Genomic DNA, 18965 nt, shown 5'->3' with positions numbered 1-18965 from the left:
ATCTTCAGGAACTGCTCTCTACTTTGCACTCCTTCCTACCTCTCCCAAGCATATTTTGAGGCAGTAAGGAGCAAAATAAGGCAGAATTAACTTTCTGTGTGTTGTTGTGTCTCCCTGTGCTGCAGAGTGCCACTCCTCCTGTGCAGGCTGCGTGGGGAATTCCTCCCAGGACTGCACGGCTTGCCCGGCTCCTCGCGTGCTGCTGTTGGGCAAATGCCTCCCCTCGTGTCCTGAGGGGCTCTTCAGCCACAGGAACCGCTGCTCCCGTGAGTGCACCTGCAATTACAGAGGCTGTAATTTCTCTGAGGGTGTTTAGGTATTTTCAGTCCAATTTCAGGGAATGGAATCTCCTCCTAATGGGAGAGAGATGTGTATCGCTATAGCACATGAAATAAAACAACGCGGACACGCAGCTCTCCAAAGTTAAAAAGAGGGAAGTTTAATTTCTGACTCCAACATTTATAGATTTCTAAAAGTGACGGTGGGTTGGGGGATGACAGTGCCACCTCTCCAATGGCACTGGACAAACCCGCAGTCTATCAAATTTCTTCTCCGTAAAAGAATGCAAAACAATAAGTTATTTACGTAAAGTGTGTGAGAAAGTTCATTTCAAGAATGTAAACATCAGAAGGCTTAGAAAATCTAAAAAACCAGGACAACAGGCACGCACTTGGAATCATAAATTGCACTAAGTTTTGCTCCTCAGGACTGTTTCCCTGAAGATATTTTGTGCTTGATTTCAGGGTAGTGTTCCTAGCTTGTGTGCTGTGGAAAAAAACTCTTTAATGGACAACACCAAAAAAATAAAATGCTTTTATTTGGCAATGTCTCAGATTTAGAGAGAAAAACCTTTCCTAAAAAGTCCATTTCTCTATTTATTCAATTTATTCAACCAAGGAACAACTCTATAAATAGATTTATTTGGCAGGCCATTGTAAAGATTCATCAGTTCTGAGGTGTGCACTGCCACCTTAGAGCTGAGGTAACTGCTGAGTGCTGCTTTACGCTGCTTCAGGCTTATAAAAATGTCTTAGAAACAAAATTTCAGTGTCAGGAAAGTGCCATCTTGCAAGCTGTGTCCTTTCACTCCTAAAGAGCTTTGAAAGTAGTTTTTAAGAATTTTTTACTGACTGGTAGCCGTAGTATTTTTATCTCCCTCAGCTCTGTAGCATGGAAATCTGACATCTGTCATTAAAGCTGGGAGGATACAAAAGCAGCCCATGAAATATTTCTGAGTGCTCTTAAGCCACTTTCTCTGCCATGTCTTTGTTGAGCTTTTGGCAGACAGAAGTGGCTAATGAGCTGGCAGGGCATTCCTACTTCAGAGGTTTCAGTTTGGGAGGGCTTGGTGGAAAAACCATTCCCCGGTTTTCCTCTCATGCATATCAAGCTCCACAATGATGTTGACAGAGTCCCAAGAGAAGTTTAATTTATCTCCCCTGTGCATCCCACTGTTTTTTTATATGCACAAGCATATGCTGGAGGGAGGAATAACAGGGCCAACCTATCTCTCTCTCTTTTATATTGTGTCTAGATCTATACCTTGATTAATGCAGGGAACAAATCACTGACAACCCATTTCCTCACCTTGTTTATTCAAAATGAGCCTTCCAAACCACAACCCTGCAGTCCCTGGTGCCATGAGACCACTTTGTGCCCATGTTTTGTGGGCGTAAATGATGGTGGGAGCTGGTTTTTGGGAAGGGAGGGGAGAGGGTGCACCAGGAGCCTAACCAGGAGTGTTGATTCTCTCCCTCAGCCTGTCACCCATCCTGCAAGACATGCCATGGTCCCTCTGACTGGGAATGCTCAACCTGCCACCCCCATGCCACTCTGGATGGTGGCAAGTGCAGGACAGGCTGCAAGGAGGAGCAGTACCTCAACCTGGTGGGCTACTGTGTGGGTGAGTCAGGACAGCTGCTGGGGCATGAGCTGACTGTGCCATTGAACTGCTGCTTCACACTGCCAGCAAAGCTGCTTGGGTGCTGCTCAGAGCTTCAGGAAAAGGAGCTAAGTTGGAATTTGCAATCCAAAGAAGCAGTTGATGGGGCCCTAAAGAAAAGCTGGCACAACAAGAGTTGCTGTGTGCATTTTTGGGAGGTAATAGGATTTCTGGATGGGGATTGTGCTGTGTGGGTGCTCACTGCCTGCACTTAAGCCAATCTTCTGAAGCCACTGATTGCATTTATCTGTTTAAAAAGAAATATCGCTTTTAATCCGTCCCACAGACATGTATAAACATATCCTGGGAACAGCTCCAACCATTTCTGAGCTTTATCAAGCCTTTTTTTTTTTTTTCTTTATCAGAAAAAGCTACGGTGTGTGAGGCTTAATCCAGGCTGAACAGTTCCAAATGAGATAAGGAATCCTAAGAAGAGGGAAAAATGCATTAGGAGTATATATCCATTGAGAGGCTATTGTTCTCAGTTTAATATGATTTCCCTTCACAGAGCCTTCTCTTTGCTGAACATCTATGTCCTGGATGTTTTTTAATGAAAGACTTGTTTCTTTGCTCTCAACAGCTTAATTCTATGAACCATCTCTTCATCTCCCTTTTAAACAACAGTGACTGTTTTTTCTGCAGGGACAAAAAGAACAGGGAAAGAAGGTGTGTGAGGAGTAGGAAAATATCCTAAAAGTACTGTACAGCTCCTTAGGAATTCAGGTTGGGGAATCAAGATAGAGCCAGATAACTGCAAACTGGAGATAATTCAGCATTTCAGTGTAAAGAGGTGTCTCTGTCCTCTACAATTTTGGGGGATACAGTGGTACTAACTAATGTCCTGGCATGTGAGAGCTCTGTGCATTTTATTTCTTCCACCTTATTTCCCCATTAATTTGCATTATGCTTCCTATGAAAGAAGTCCTGTGGAAAAGTGGCCTTCCCCTGTGAATTGCGTTGGGAAAACCTTAGTACCATTTATCATCAGTCAGCACTCTTTCCGAGGAGGGTTTATTCTTTAATTATCCCTTTCTTTGGTGTCATGGACCAGTTCTCCTGCTCCCCAATCCCAGTGATCATCAGGGAGATGTCCCAGGAACTGAAAGCAGTGTGGAGGGCATTCCTTGTGGCATGGGAACCCTCAGTGTCCAGGTGTTTCTTTGTCCCACAGAAGCTGTGAGAACCCTTGCAGAGCAACATAACTGAGGTTTTTCACCTTGACCAAAAAGCTGTGCTTTGGCCCAGGATCTGCAGTCTGAAGTGTGTTGCTCTTTGTGCTAAATTGATGTCTGGTGTTTAAGCAAAAGAGGTTTGTGGCCAGTTCTCCTGGAGGTAAAGTGCTCCACATCCAGGTTGTTAAGTTTCACTCATTCTTCTCATTCAGCACTGATTGAAATGCTGAATTTGCCCTTGCAAGTTATTAATTACCAGTTAAAGAGCAGCTGTCCCATAAAAGAGCACATTAAAACTCCTGACACCCTCATAAGATATGATTTGCAACGGAATCTAACAAAGCTTTTTCCTTCACCTCCCAAAGCAATATATTTTTACAATTATCTTCCCATTTATCTTTAATTCCCCACCCTGCAGGCAGAATTGTGTTATGGCTTATAGGGCCTGCTGTGCATCACAGTCATCTGCCATCCTTTATGGACCTGGAGGGGGAAATCTTTCACAGAGGCTGGAGAAAAGCAACTGTCACTCCAAACCATTGCCTGGGAATTAATGGTGTTATTGTGCATGTTACCTGAATGAGGATTGGAACATTTGCCTTGTTAATAGGAACAAAAAAAAGGTCTTGTTTTCAGCAGTTAATCAAATAAGCATTTCACATTTAAGCAGAGGAAAGATAAAATGTCCTCAACTTTCAGAAAATCAATGAGTCCCTAAGCTCTGTTTTGGGCACACAGAATTTGTGCCAACTCTCCCCTGAGAGTGCTCAATTGATTAATTTCACTTTATAGCCCAAATGTACAAGAATGTGCTTGAGACTTGAGCCATTCCCTCTTGGATCTCACAGCTTCTGTGGTGTTTGTTTTCCCAGTTCCCAGATGTCCCTCTCCCTCTTGTTCAGCTTGACCTCAGCTTCAGGAAACTTTGCAATCAGCACTCTAAAAATCCCAATCACTGCTGAAAGCCTTGTCCTGCCCTTGCTTTTCTGATTTGAGGTTTCCCTGTTGATCGGGAAGCTTCCCTGACTTTTCCTGACTTTTCCTGACTGCATGGAAGGGCAGTTAGACAAATGCAGAGGGACTGGTGTGGAAGAAAACTGAGCACCCCAACTGATAGAGAATCCCTCTCAGTCTGGTTTTAACTCCAGCTGCAAGGGAGCTCCCACTCCCTGTGTTCCTCAGGCCCTTGCTTTCTTAGCCTGTGTGCAGTTGAGAAAACCTTCAAAGCTAAACCAGAACAGCTCGCTCAGGAGGGGGCCTGTAACAAGCTTTGCTGCCTTGCTCTTAAAATTCCAGAAGGGACACTCTGACAACAAGAAATATCCTCAGCTCCTTGTAAAATTAATGAGCTGTTGCTGTCCGTTTAGAGAGACACTGATATCATCACAGAGAGCTGGAGCAAGAGGGGCTCAGCTCCACTCCCTCACTGCTCTACAGCCTCCTACAGAGCCAGCAGCTGAGCTGCCAGAGGAGGGAAAACTGCTTTGGTCTGGGCTTCTTTGTGCCAGGGACCTTCCAGCTGGGTCTCCCACCTACACTGCCTGGGGAAGCTCTCCCAGAGCAGGCAGATCCCTGCAAACCTGGTTGCACTTCACCAGGAATTCACTTGGCTTCTTTCAATGACAGATTCCCTCTCAGGTCTTGGAAAAGAGAGACAAGAAAAACATTACAACAACCAAAGCAAGCCAAAAATCCTGGTCAGTGTTGCATATCCTTCTAAACCAAACACACTGACTTGCTTTCTGGAATTACTGTAAGACCAGAGGCTTTTTTGCCCATTGAGGTGACTATAAAGTGTGTGGTGTTTTCAGTGCTGATTTTAAGTCATGCTCTGTTGTAAACCTCAAGTCTCATCTTAGAGCACAGCACAAAACTTGCATCAGGAAATACTTTCCTCGAGAGCCCCTAAGAGGGGTGCTGTGTTTAAACAATATATGCTTAGCAAGTGGTGGAGCTGAGAGGCAGAAATGCCACTGGTTTCCTTTGTGAGCATTCACAAACACTTCAGAGATGGTTTTGTCTCCCCAACAGCCTCTTTTGTCTTAGAACAACCTGTAACAGATAATTTCCATATAGGAAGGGCACAGTTTTCTTGCTTTATTTGCTAAGAGAAAGCTAAAGAGGTTGTGGAAGTCAAGTAACTCTGGAAATCCATGTAAGTACTTCCATTCTGCTTTGCAATGGAAGTAGCTTCATAGGAAGATCAGTGATGGGAGTTATTTTTGCATAGAGGTGAGGAAGAGAGAAATCAGAGCCAGCTGGAAAGGGAGCAGGAAAACATTTTGCTTGGAGAGTGGGAGGAAAGTCAGCAGTCTCAGAAAGATGGGGAGGGAGGCATTGGGACTACCAGTAAAGGGGTGACAGAATTCCTAAGAATTCAGTTGGAAGGGGTCTAAGGAAATTAACTAACTAGTGTGGCACTGACCTGCAGCCAGCTGGGGATGTGAAGGCTCCAGAAAACCCAAATTCCACAGGCTGTGCTCGCTGGCTGAGCTGGAGGCAGGACTGACAGGGAGAAGGCAGAAGCAGGAAACAAGTAAGGCTGGGGGATGACTGAGAAGCACAAGGAAAACATCCCCCTTCTGTTAGTCCTGGCTTCAAAGGGAGCCTGCTGTGAAAAAGTGAAATCATCTCTCCCTAAACAAAGCCCTTCAGTTCTTCCCTCGCTCTCTCACTCACTCCCCAATGTCCCTGAAATTCACCACGAGTGGCAGCCCTGGGTTTTTTGTTGGTGCTGTGTGTGCTTTGATCTCCAGGCTTGCAAAGGAACAAGAGAGTTATGGGGCTGATTCATCCTAAAACAGTAACTGAGAAAACTCTTGCCACTCACTGGAGTGAAAATAGAGTCTTGTGAAGGGAAAACTCTGCTGCAGCAGCACTGAGTTTTGTAGATACTTGGATTTTTAAGTGTTAGTTTGTGAGAAGCTAGGTTTTTGCTGCAGATACTGACTGTGTGGATACCCTGCATTTTCTCAGCCTCATTTTTATGCTCTGTGTATGAAACCTTTTGAGCAGATTTGTTACTCATTATACCCTGCCAAAGGTCTTTATTAGAGACTAGTGGCTCCAGCAAGAGATTCAACTGGAGGAGTATTATTTTAGCAGTAAGGAGAGTCAACATATTACCAGGTAAATGTGGAAGTACAAAAAACTAATTGGATTTTTGGTAATTTTATTGGTTATAAGTACATAAACCTCATCACCCCACCTCCAGCCCATACAAATCACAGGTACTCAGGGCCTTTGGGATGATCTCTCAGTCCTTGCTCCCTAAGGTGGGCTGCATGTGGTCCTTTCTCCCTGGCTCCAGGGACTCCACCTCTGTACCCCAACTATGGCTGGCCATTTCCCAGCTCCAAGGCTGAGAGCACGGGGCAGAAACTTCATGGGTTCTGCACCCTGTAAAAGCAGGACCTGAAGGAGGCAGCTCTGTAAGAAGCTTGGATCCCTGCCTGCAGTCAGGGCTGGATCAGTTTCTGAGCTGCTTCTGGGCTTTTGCAGCAGTGTGGGGTGAGAATCTCCTGTGTGTGACATGCAGGAGATGTCAGCTGGGGCCAGGCTCCTGCAGCTATGGATGCAGAATTCCTCCAGGCTCCCATGTGAGCCTGTGCTCAGCTTGTAAATCTAGATTGCCTGACAATCTGTAGTAGTGCTGTCACAGGAGACAAAAGACAGAAAGGTGAACCTGCAGCAGAAATCTGACAAGAGGCCAGGCACTCCAATCAAGCCTCATTGTTACATATCTTTCAAGACAGTCGTCATTTCCTTTACAATTTTCTCGATTACCATAATGAGGATTAATTTGGCTTCCAGGTTGCCTTACACTGCACCTTTGTGCACACAAAAGCCTTGTTGTCAAACCTTGTGAAGCACCTAAGTTCAGGCAGAGGTCAGGAGACGCTTGCGTTCTGCTGGGGAGAAATGGAAAAAGGAAAAGGTTTTGAGGCGCTCTGATGCCACTCTTGGCCTGGCTTGGAGGGCTGCTGTGGCTGTTTCAGGGTGTGGGTGTCTCATTTGTGTGGGAAAATGGGAGCAGCAGGAACTACAGAAGGTCATGAAGCTGTACAGGTCCTGCTCCTCGTTTTGCCATGGTGGGAGCAGAGGGAGATGGGTGCCCGAGGCCTCCAGTGGGGCTAAAGAGGAACCTTAGGCAGAGGCACTCAGAATCAGAGAAGGGGCTTGGGAAGCAGAGGCCTTTGAGCTGGCTTTGTGCAAAACGTTCCCAAGCTCACTTAAGGATGGAAAGATGCCCCACTTCAATGGGGCAGGAGGGGTGCAGAGGGAAAGTGAAAATGCTGTGGTGCTCAGGAAGAGCACAAGATGAGGATGAGGCAAGAGGAAGGGATGCGGGAGTTTTGGGTAGGGGGATTTGCTCTCCAAGTTCCATCCCTGCTGCCCTCCTGCAGTTCTCAGGCATGCTCTGTGCTGTCCCTCCGTGCTCAGTGTCCCTTGTTCCCTCCAGACTGCCACCCCCTGTGCCAGCGGTGCGTGGCCGACCTGCGGGACAGCGGCAGCGTGTGCCTCAAGTGCCAGCACGGGCGGCACCTGCTGCTGGGGGATCGCTGCCTGCCCGACTGCCCCCCGGGACACTACACCGAGCATGGAGCCTGCAAACGTGAGTGCCTCCTGCAGAAACCTCGGGGAGCTGCCTGCACCCCCGGGAGGAGTCCCATCAAGTGGCTCCTGTCTAGTGGAGAGGCTTTGTCCAGCTGGCAGGACACTGCGCTGGAGCAGTTCTGTTTTTGTGCTGTAGGAGTTTTTTCAGGATGTTTTGCAGCCTGAGGTCTCTTGCTGAGGCTTGTCTTGCTGCAATAATGGCCCTGAAGGTGATGGCTTGTAGCAGCTCCCGAAACAGAAAGCCAATTCCATTCAGCTTTCTAGGCTGGTGCAATGGATGCAGCACCCAGGGCACATTTCATTTTCTGACATGTGCCTGCATCTCCTCCACTTGTTGTTGTTGATGTGGTTTCATGTTCCAGTCATTGTCTGAGCTGCTTTCTACTCCCTGGGCTCTTAGAAGGAAGCAGATTCTTTTTCTTGTTCTGAGCCTGACAAGAAGTGGTAAAGCTCCAAGCTGAGCAGAGGGTATTGCACTTCAGTTTGAGAGAAAGGAACCAAGAGCAGAAATTCAGCACAATGGAGATGCTCCTTTTGCAGGAAGTGGCATTTCCTAATCTAGTTGAGGGTGGGTAATATTTCAAAGCTTCTCTCCAGCATTCTGGGAGCTGTGTGTTTATTTACCTAGTTTTGACAAAATGAGATCTCAGAGCTATGAAACATACTTTGTGTCACTTGATTGGAAAGGCCCCTGAGAGAGAGAGAGAGAGAGGTTTTGCCTTCCTGGCAGTGTAAGCCTAGGGATAACATTTCTTCTCTTTGGTTTGAAGGTTTGATTTAAAAGGAGTTGTGCATTTTTCAGACTGTGTCACAGCCTGTAGGATATTTTGTTCTGCCTTTTAAGATCCCCAGCACAGCTTCTGATCCCTTTGTCCCAGTCTTTCTCATGATTAATTTTACACCTATCATGATAAGTATAATGATGGTATCAATCTTTAAATAAAGGCCTGTCAAGAAGCAAAACAGATTAATCATTTTGTATGTAACCTCTCTGGAGAAAGTAATAGGGTACATTGGCCTCAGCCCCTGTGATATTTTAAATCCCTTTGGTCAGACTAAGAAATCAGCCTGAAAAGTCATGAGGGAAATGTGGAGAGGGTGCATGGAGGTAGTCTGGTCTCCATCGGTGTAATTCCTGCTGAAGGGATGGATGTGAATCTTCAGGGAAGTATGGAGCTGTCAGAAAAGCACTAGATGGTTCCTGCACAGACAAAGAGGATCTAACCTGAAGCTAGCTGGGAGAAAGCATGAGAGGGAGGTATGCGCTAGCCCTTTTTTCACTCTTGTGTTAGACAGGTCCTGGACACATCCTGCAAGGGTTTTTCTTAAGAAGGGAAGGCTGAAGAGAAGAGGGTAAAAAGAAGGAAAGGAGAGGATCCTTTCTTGGGTGGGGGGCACTGTGCACCACTGAGGGCTTAGACTTGGCAGGAACTTCTGGTGCTCACCACCCCTGCTGCCAGTCTCAGAGTGTTTCTGCTGAAGCCTGTGACACTTGCCCTGAGACCTGTTTTTCCTTGACCAGAGCCTTGTTTTTGCTGTCCCTGCAGGGTGCCACCCTTCCTGTAAGAGCTGCACTGGCGAGGGTCCCTTGTCCTGCTCGTCCTGCAGTGCCGGCCTGGTGCTGTCCCACACGGGCGCGTGTGCTCCACTCTGCTCCCTGGGCTACTACAGGGATGACAGCAACACCTGCAGACGTGAGTGCCTCTCCCTCAGCCCCCTCTCCTTCCCACAGTGCATTTACCAACCTGGCTTTTCTTGCTTCTTTGCTCACCATGGCTGTGGCCTGGAAAAAAAAAGGGTTCAGGTGCCTAAAAACGTGATGTGAGTTGACAGAGGTGATGAGCTGCCTCAGGAGCAGAGCCTAGAGCAGGGTTGAAATTTCAAAACAGTTGCAGTTTTGTTATTGATCTCAAAAGACAAGAGGCTTTGTGTCCTGCTGTAAAAATCTTCAGGAGCATTTGTGTAGGTTTCCCTGTGATGGATTCTGGACTTGATGAAAACTTGGCATGTTGAGACCAGTTTTAATGAGTCCTTACTAAGGCAAACCCCCTCCCCACTGCACTGCCTGCCAGTACATGCCATGGAAGCTGCACTGGAGCTTTTATGTCCATTTCTTCTCATGGGAAACCCCAGGAGAATCAAGGCACAGTTTAGCAGACACAGACCTGAGCTGATCCTAATGATCTGGCGGAATTGATCTGGTGTTAGGCTATGTTTTATCCCACTATTGCTATCCTTTGTCCCTCTCTCAGGGCCTCTCTTTTCCTTTATTATTTTGTGTTCACTCCGACCCTGGGTTATTCCTCTCAAAAATTATTTGGCTTGATGTTCTAAAATTCAAAATTATATGGCCTAAAGATACAAAAAACTGGAAAAAGCCCTGCTTGAATTGTCCCACTATAATACACATACCTAAAAGTGAGTGACTGCTGATGTGGTTTGGTCACTGTGAACCTGAACACTCAGGTTCAGGTTAGTGAAGTCCTGCATTACTCTGATTTAAATTCTCCCAATTTATGATAAAATAACTCTGTTGCACTGAGTCCAGGTATCAGTGTCATCCTACCTAGACCCAATTTTGTCACTGATGAGGTCCTGTAGGAGGAAACTGAAGTGGTTGTCAGCTTTACCTGCCTGTTGTTGAAATAGATGGTTCTCCTGAAACTATTATTTCCATCTGATCAGCAGAAATGGAGACACCTTACGTAAGTTCAAGGAAATAGCTGGAAGGACTTGTACCATTCTTCTGTTGTGGAAAAAAAAATGAAAAAGGACATTCAATAATAATAACAAAAAAAGGGGAAAGTAATAAAAAATAGGAATTAAAAAAATGTTCTGGTTGGTTTCTTACAAGCTCAATAAAATACTCCGTTTACTCCAGCAGTAGGGATTCTCTTCTTGCTTGCTGCACCAAAATATCTCCCTTCCTAATTAACATGTCCCTTTCTAATGAAAGCTTTCCTGTTCATAGCTTCTGCCTCAGGATATCAACCTAGACTGGGAATGTTCATGAGGCCTGCACCCTTCCTGAATTTGGTTCAGGGGCTCAAATAGATTTTTTTTTTTGCAAGCCAATTTAGCTACTCTAATCTCCTTATTGCAAATGGCTTTTTAAGAAGTGTTTGTAATCCTTGGAGCAGGGGGTTCAAGGCCAAGTGTGTTGGATTTTTGTCATTCCAAGTGTCACTTGTGCCTTTTCAAGTGCTGCTGATAAGCCAGGGAGATACAAATTGTCCCAGGCTGCTGGGAAACTGCCACTTGGAGGGAATGAAGATTGTTTAATCGGAGGTTGGCTGCCAGGCTGAGAAAATCTGGTCCCTTTTCAACGTTTATTTTAGTCTCTTTGCACTTTTGAGGAACTCAGGGTTGGAATGAGGTTCAGAGAGATGCTGAGTGCATGTATGGGCCCTGGGAGATATTTTTAAACTCAATGACATCCTGGCCCAGGAACAGTGAGAAGCTTAACAGGCTTAAAAATGCAGATAGGGAGTCGTGCTGATAAAACAAGCAGACAGGTTTGCTTCCAGATACAGTTTTTGCTTACTCTTCTGGCATGCCTCCATGGGTAGCCAGATTCCCGTGGATTTAGACCCCATGTAGAATGTTTTACTGTATTTTTAATAGTTGGTTCTTTGGAGCACTTGAAAAAAATATTTTTTCGTGTAGTGTTCTTAAGTGAAGAAAAATCAGAGTGGCACCAGAGCACCTAAAAGCAGCTACTTGATTCTTTAGGTAAACATTTTGCTAGAAATCATTTGTACATCAAGAAAATGCAGACCTTCTGTGACATTTTTTAGAGAACTGTTTTGAAAAACACTGTGTTCCTGCTTCAGGGAGAGCAACATGGGTAAATTTTCACATTTACTTTGGAGGTTTTTTGGTTATAAAGCTGTGCTTTGAATGAATATGTCAGTATTTATCACCCAAACTGTTAGTACAGCCTCCTGCAAAGTTTAGTTCCTGGACATCAAAGAGGTGAGTTGAAATATTCTGAACCTCTGGACTTTGATCCTAGATTCAGTAAATCCCTGAATTATTTTTTTTCCTGGCATCTTTTTTGCTCCCTGCAGCTCCAGAATTTCACACTGTGCGCAGATAAAAAGGTACAAACGTTAAGTGAAATTAAATGGGCCTTTGGTCCCACCAAGGACCACAGCAGTCTACTCTGCTCTCCAAATTTGTGTTTCAGTTGTATGAAAAACGAAATTAAAAAAAAAAAACAGAGGCAGGGAAAGCTCTTATTTGGGGATTTGGATTCAGAGTCCATGTTTTACCCTGACCTGTCCAGAGGAAAGTAAGAAGCAGCGTGAGGGAACATTCCAGCCTACTCCAAATGGAACGAGGCTCTTTACACTTTGGAGGTTGTGAAAAGGAGCAAAACAAGCAAAAACCCTGGAGTGTCCACAGAGGACAAGAGGGGTAGCAAGGATGCAGGGTAACCAGCATGAGGAATGAGCCTGTTTTTCCTTGTGTTCCCACAGCTTGCAGCAGCCAGTGCCGGAGCTGCGACTCGGCTGCCGGCTGCACGTCGTGCAGAGATGCAGCCAAGGTCCTGCTCTTTGGGGAGTGCCAGTACGACAGCTGTGCTCAGCAGTATTACCTGGACTTTTCCACCAACACTTGCAGAGGTGAAAAATGCCTTGCTGGTTTCAAGGGAAAAAAAAAAGGAAAAAGAAAAAGGAATAAATGCAAGTGGCCTTGGCTAAGAATCCATTAGATGGCAGCGAGAGCTGTGCAGGTGGCCTGCTTTAAAAAGGGCGCAGGAAGGGGAAAATTGTTCAGTGACAGGTTGCTTGCGAGGTTTCTGCAGGTTTTTTTTTGCTTTTCGGGCAGCCTGCTGTCACATACTTGAGCCTTTCAGTGGAACAAGATGATTGCAAATCGCTCTCTTGTAAATGATTTTGTAACTGAGCCAGCAAAGTTTTCAGGGGTCAGGTCCAGCAATTCATTTAGTCACGGGTCAGCTGATAAGGAGTGAGCTTGCCAGGCTAAGTCTCTTTCCAGGGGCTTATCTGGCCTCCTGTACTTACCTGTCTCTCTCTCTGTCTTACTAAATCCTGCATCACTGGATGGCTGCAGAAACAGCAGTTTGGAGGGATTTAAAAGACACATGACTTGAAAGATTTCCAGAACTCCCCAGCAGAGTGTTCCATGATGGAAATAAGTCCACAGCTTGTAGACCCCAAGTGCTAAGCCCTTGTGCATGGTGAGCCCCCCCAAAAGGGCTGCCCTGAACTGATTTCTGTTTTCTTCCAGAGTGTGACTGGAGCTGTAACGCCTGCAAAGGTCCCCAGAGGACTGACTGCCTGCAGTGCATGGAAGGCCATGTTCTCCACGAAGGAGCTTGTGTGGAACAGTGCCCTCCAGCTTTCTACCAGGAATCAGACACGTGCCAGAGTGAGTTTTCATGGAGCATTCCCTCCAACATGTTCCCCTGCTTGTCTCCCCAGAGCTGCCAGGCTGAGCTCTTTGCCTGTGTCTCTTCAGGGTGTGACCAGCCCTGCCTTCGGTGCCACCAAGCAGATGAGTGCAGCCTCTGCCCAGCCCCGTTCTTCCTCCTTGGCAGTGCCTGTGTTCCCAAATGTGGGCAGGGATACCATGCAGACGAGGCACAGCGCCAGTGCACAGGTGAGCACCATGAGCTTGGTGCAGGCACGGTGGGCAAATGAGGAAGGAACTGCTTGCCAACTTTTATCATAGCTCTTTGCCCACTATCTTGACTCTTTTTGTCAGGTAGGTAAGACACACATAGTTGTGTTTCTGCTCTGAGCCTGGGGACAGCTCTGCGTGCCAGTGGCTGTGCTGGTTTTGAGACTGAGACTGGTTTTGTCTCAGTGGGGTTGTGCTTTCCATCCTATGCAGCTTGTCCTCCTGGATGCCTGGAGTGTGACAGTGGCAGCCTGTGCCACCTCTGTGACCACAGCACGTTTCTGAAGAATAAGATCTGTGTTTCTGCCTGTGGCCAGGGTTTCTATGGCAATCCACAGACCAGAGAGTGTGAAGAAGGTGAGTGCCTCTCAAGAGACAGTGCCATTTATCATCAGTGTAAAGCCAGTGACAAAATGTCTTGGGGGAAATCCCTTTCTGAATCAAGTTGAGTGGTTACTTATCCATTCTTTATTCTAAATGAGGATTTACTAGTCTGTCTGCAGCTGGCTTTCAGTTCTGTGATGGGGAAATCAAGGTGGGAAGTGATTTGCCCAAGTCGTGGTGGAGATTGGGATGGATTGCAGTTCACCTGGGTCAGGAATGAACAGGCCACCCAAAAACCAGTGCTGACAGGCATGATGTCAGCACAGCCCGTGGTGGTCCCTGCAGTAACACCTCTCCCTCCTTTCCCTTCAGGCAGCAGGCATCCCCGGGGCTCCCGTGTGAGCAGCACCCTGACGGTGGGCATTGGCGGGGTGCAGCCCCTAGACCCGGCCCTGCTGGGCTGTGATCCGGCCGGTTCCTGGGGCCAGGCGCAGTTCCAGGTGGACAGCATTCCCTCCACCGGCCGGCTGGTGATGCTGCAGGCCGGGCGGGAGGTGCCGCTGAGCCCCGGCCAGCGCTTCAGCTGCGCGGACGTGCGGGACAGGAGGGTCCGCTTCGTGCACGGCACACACGAGCCCAGGTGACTCGGGGGAGGCTTCTTTACTGAGCTCTTGCCTCACAAAAAAATTGCTGTATCTTGAGAACGGGTATTTCCTTTTCCCTTGGAAGCATTCCTACGGGGAGGCACACTTCCCACTGCTGCTAAATCGACTTGCAGCTTCTTACACTGTACCGTAGTGTAACTGGTGCTGCAAAACTTCTCAGTTCGTGGTGGAAGAGCTCACTGTGACCCAATCCCAAACCTTCTGTGCTTTTGGGGTGCAGGAATATGTCCCATCTTCAGGGCACTCAGCTGAGAGCTAAAACTGGCATATTAATCTGATTGTTACCACAGTTTGTTGACATTGTTAGGAAGATGCTCAAGCGATGTCATTGCTGTGCTCTCTGGCATAGTTTGCCTTCAGCCATTCCTTGTTTGCCTCCAGTGAGAGCTCTGTTAGTACCCTGGAATAATTAGTGGTGATTAGTAGCTGGCAAAGCTCGCACTGTGAGGGTGTTGCAGGGAAGCAGATTTTTTCTGCAGCCAGGCAATAAGCCAGCCACCCTGCCAAATCTCACACTTGATTTGCATCACCATAAAGCCTTGGCTCCAGAGTGACATGGGTGGAACTGTTCTAAATTTCTGGCTGTATAAATCAGGGGTGTCTTCCATCTAAATCAGATCTGAAGAAGACTTTCGGGGTGTCCTGATGCCAAGGGTTAGCTGGTGTTCACCAGACTTCAGGCATATGTTCCTGTATTTCCTGTATCCTGCTTTTTTTTTTTTTTAGTCTACCTGGTAGTCACCATGAAATGTCAGCATCTTGTCTTGAGAAACAAAGCTGCCTTATTACCATATATTACTCTATTTATTATTTATACTGTTACTTTAAACTTCAAGGTGTTTGGGGTGGCATCATTGAAAAGTCAATGGGAACGAAAATTCCTGGCAAGTCCTGAAGCCAGAGAAGTGAGGTTTTTCTTTAGCAGCATTTAGAATTGGCACTTTATCTTGGGGATGCCATCTGATGTTACTCAAAGGAAGATGAGGGTATATTATCACAATGCTAAAGGTGCTTTATTGTCTGTTGTGACTGTTGTGAATCTTCAGGAAAAAATACTATAAAAATATAATTGAAGGAAACTTGAGCTAAAGCTTCTGTCACTGAGCCAGTCACTTTTGCTGAATATATAATGTGCTTATCATTGCTGAGTCCTGGAAGAGTACTTCATTAATTTATATTATCCTGTATTTTGGCTTGCTGGGGACCTGTTTAGGAAAGGACAGTTTTCCTTGAAGGTCAGTGACCAAGAGTCATTCTCCCACCTTGAGGTGATCAACATTCAAGCCTTCTCAACACAGGTAAGAAAGCCTGGAAACAACCCCAAATTTGGTACCATTTGAAGCCCTGGTTTCTTGCAGGGGTAACAGAGGAGCTGGGCAGAACTTGAGCAGAGGTTCAGATCAGGCAAATTTGGCTCAGCTCTCCCTTAGGGCAGCAGCCAAGAGTCACATGGAGGAAAAGAACTTGGGGAATTGACTGGAGAGGTTGGCCTGTGTCCTTTTGCTTGTGCAGGGAGTGGCAGCTGTGCAATCACAGAGCAATTATCAGTAAGGGCTGGGGAATCCCTACTGCTCCAATCGTCCTCTGGATCTGCTGATGCTCCAGTTCAGCCTCTTGCTGCAGGCCAAATGGGCCAGGATTGATCCTGACAGCAGGAGAGCTTTGACACTCAGGTTCAGTGCTCTGTTCTGGGACAGCTGGGAATTAAATCAGCATGAGCTAGTTAAAGTGTGTCTCTTAAACTTCTCACCACTTCTGGGCAAGGTGATGGTACTGCCAAGTGTCTCCTGTATTGTTTTTATTTAAAGTCTGTGGCACAATCTATGGGTCTCACCCCAGGGAGGGTACAGGCACCTGAACAGGTTCCAGGTTTCCAGGGGGGCTAGCAGCTTACACTGAGCTTTTTCCAGTGTGGAAAGCTCTGTCAGGAGTTGTGACTACTTGGCATATTCTTACAAATAGAGACCCTAAAATGCAAAAGAGAATCTGCTACTCTTAAGGCCCATTTACATCCTAAGAGGGGCACCAAATGACTTGACAGAACTGTTCTAGTGCTGGCTCCTTTCTGCCTACAAGCCTGGCTCAGCCTCCACCCTCCCCATGGGTAATTTATATTCCATAGTAGTCATTCCCATAACTTCTGGAAATTAGAAGTGCTCTAGTTTGTCCTTTAGAATAAGACAAACTGTGGGTTTTGATCCTGCAGTGTTTATATTGATTCTGGCTGGTGCTGAGATCTTGGCTCAGCCTAATCTCTTGTTTGCCTCAGTAGGACGTTCACCTAAGTAAGAGCTGCAGTCACTGCCCCAGAATACATAAGTGAGGTTTAATGATAGGAATTCTGACTGCTGTTCCCTAATAACCCTGGGAAGCCGTGCACAGGTGAGGGGGCTCCCTGGTGGATGTTCCCAGGGCTTTGCCTTTGTCTCTGTGGGAACGCCTCCCTCCCGAGGCAGTGCATTACCCATGGCAAATGGTATTTGTTTGGATCAATAGACACTGCAGATTGAAACTTTTCTTGATGACAAAGAACTGGAGAACTAATTTAAACCAGCAGAAATATGGCCTCTAGCAGGTTTTTGGTATAAGTTGAGTATGGCTGTGGGGAGTGTTGGAAATGAAATAAATACTGATGATGAAGACACCCGGTTTTGCTGTCGTCTCAAAAGGCTCATGAGGATCAGCTAGAGTCAGGTGCTTGCTATATAAATGTCCCAAGTTTTTGCCTTTCCTAAGCCAAATGTGGCATGAGAATCTTCTTTTAAAGGGACTAATTCAGTTTAAATGCTAAATATTCTTAGATCTGCCCATTGGGGGAAAAGGTGTGGAGAGCGATTCTCTGCTGCTAAGAAATAGGAGATTTCCAGGGATGAAGTGAGCTGATGTCCTTATCCCCAAACTTTTAATTCCAGCCTTTGATCATGATCCAGCCTCCCAGGCTCAGCAGACACCTCAGAGCTGCTTTTGTGTTCCAGGCACCGTTCGTGTTCAGGAATGAGCCCCTCCTCGTCGGCAGGGGGCAAACCGGGACCATATCAGAGCTGGTGCTCGGCGTGGGGGACAGTGACAACCCTCAGGACGTGGTGCTGATGGTCCTGGAGCCCCCAAGGCACGGCAGGCTGCTTGGGGCCCCTGGGGACCCTGCCACCTTGCCCCTGGGTGACCTGGCAGGAGGGCGGCTGCGCTACGCCCACGACGGCTCCGACAGCCAGCAGGACGCAGCTCTGCTGCAAGTGAGCGACGGGTACCACTTCCAGAACATCCTGCTCCTCATCAGGATTGCTCCCGAGGTATGTGCTGGCACATGAACCCTGGCAGGCACGCTGGGAGTCTGGAGAAGTGCCACTCTGTCCCTGAGGTGTCACTAATCCTCAACCCACTACCTCCTCCGGCTGGTTACCTGATCCTCCGGTAACCAGCCGGAGGAGGTAGTGGGTTGAGTGGGTTTTGGAGGTTGCCTGAATTTTTGGTTTGCCACAGCTCCAGTTGTGCAGCTTTGCTGATTCAAAGTCCATAGTTACTTGATAAAAGGTAATAAACTGTAATAAAGCAGAAGGAAAAAAGCGGAAGATATGTTCATTCCTTACTAATGTGAAGGAGTAGCAACAAGTAGAGCTGTAATTAGAGGTCACAGTTTGCAGTCTTTTATGTAGAGATCTGACACACTGTCTTGGAGTTCCCCCCCTTGGGAAGGAGCTAGGAGGAGATGACATTGCCCCTCTTTGGCCCTCTCTGCAGTTTGACATGTCTTTCACAGCAACTTGGGGAGGACAGTTTAAGGGAGCTTGGTGAGTGTTCCGTGTGGCCGTGGAGCTCTGCAAAAGGAGGCCCTGATCCCATTTGGACCCTGCAGGTTCCCCTAAAGTTATGGTAGTAATTAATGTTAATTAGTGCTGTGACTCATACAGCAGCCTGGGGATGAAAAAGGCATTGTTTTCAAGGCCGGTGCTGCTATTAGACTCCTGGAATAAGAAGAGCCCTGCCTGTGGTTTTCACCAGACCACTTCCATGGCCCTAAGGAGCCTGAACAGGATCACAAGGGCTGTGGAAATGCTTGGGCACCACTCTGTGTTCTTTGTAAAACCTTTTTTCCCCCACTTCTGATTTAGCAGGTTCCTGTAAAAGCCAATGAGGGTGAATTGCTGAGAGTGGTTTCTTTTATTATCCTGTTTTGTGCTCCCTTGTCTCTCCTTATCATTCCACATTTCTCTGTGCAGCACTTGGCTACAGAGGAGAATGAAGGTGGTGACAGAGGTGAGAGCAGGACAGCTTTTAGGGCTTTTTCCAGTCCCTTTGGTTGCTAATGGCTGCTTTTTCCATCCAGACCCTTTGCTGGAACTGTTGTAGTTCCAAGGGACATGGAAGCCTTTCTTTTCTGAGAGGCCAGGGGGAACACAAAAAAAAAAAAGGCAAAAGATGTTTATTTTAGGGGTACCCCAGACCTCTAGAGATCCAGCTAAGGGAAGCTTCCAAGGTATTTGCAAGGCAGCTGACCTTGCCCTCCCTGGGAGCAGGTAGATGAAAACACTTTTACATTTAAAAAATATTTTTAAAATAGATTACGAAGCAAAAAGTGCTCCCTCATGAGTCTGTTCT

The 18965-nt window shown here is 46.8% G+C and overlaps 1 protein-coding gene across 1 annotated transcript in view; it reads left to right on the top strand.

The window, feature by feature from the left end:
• The window catches only part of FRAS1 (Fraser extracellular matrix complex subunit 1), a 105432-nt gene that overhangs the window by 55071 nt on the left and 31396 nt on the right, over nt 1–18965 (top strand). The window contains exons 18-28 of the mRNA XM_071431222.1: nt 126–266; nt 1760–1903; nt 7577–7729; nt 9279–9425; nt 12213–12359; nt 12988–13128; nt 13219–13359; nt 13594–13737; nt 14077–14344; nt 15583–15667; nt 17345–17659. Of these exons, the coding sequence (XP_071287323.1) occupies nt 126–266; nt 1760–1903; nt 7577–7729; nt 9279–9425; nt 12213–12359; nt 12988–13128; nt 13219–13359; nt 13594–13737; nt 14077–14344; nt 15583–15667; nt 17345–17659 (1826 nt within the window). The remainder of the gene's footprint in view (nt 1–125; nt 267–1759; nt 1904–7576; nt 7730–9278; nt 9426–12212; nt 12360–12987; nt 13129–13218; nt 13360–13593; nt 13738–14076; nt 14345–15582; nt 15668–17344; nt 17660–18965) is intronic.

This window comes from Agelaius tricolor, unplaced genomic scaffold (genome assembly GCF_023055355.1).
Source record: "Agelaius tricolor isolate 1412-34295 unplaced genomic scaffold, bAgeTri1.0.p SCAF_8, whole genome shotgun sequence".
Classification (NCBI taxonomy): Eukaryota; Metazoa; Chordata; class Aves; order Passeriformes; family Icteridae; genus Agelaius; species Agelaius tricolor.
This window is presented reverse-complemented; position numbering and strand designations above follow the sequence as displayed.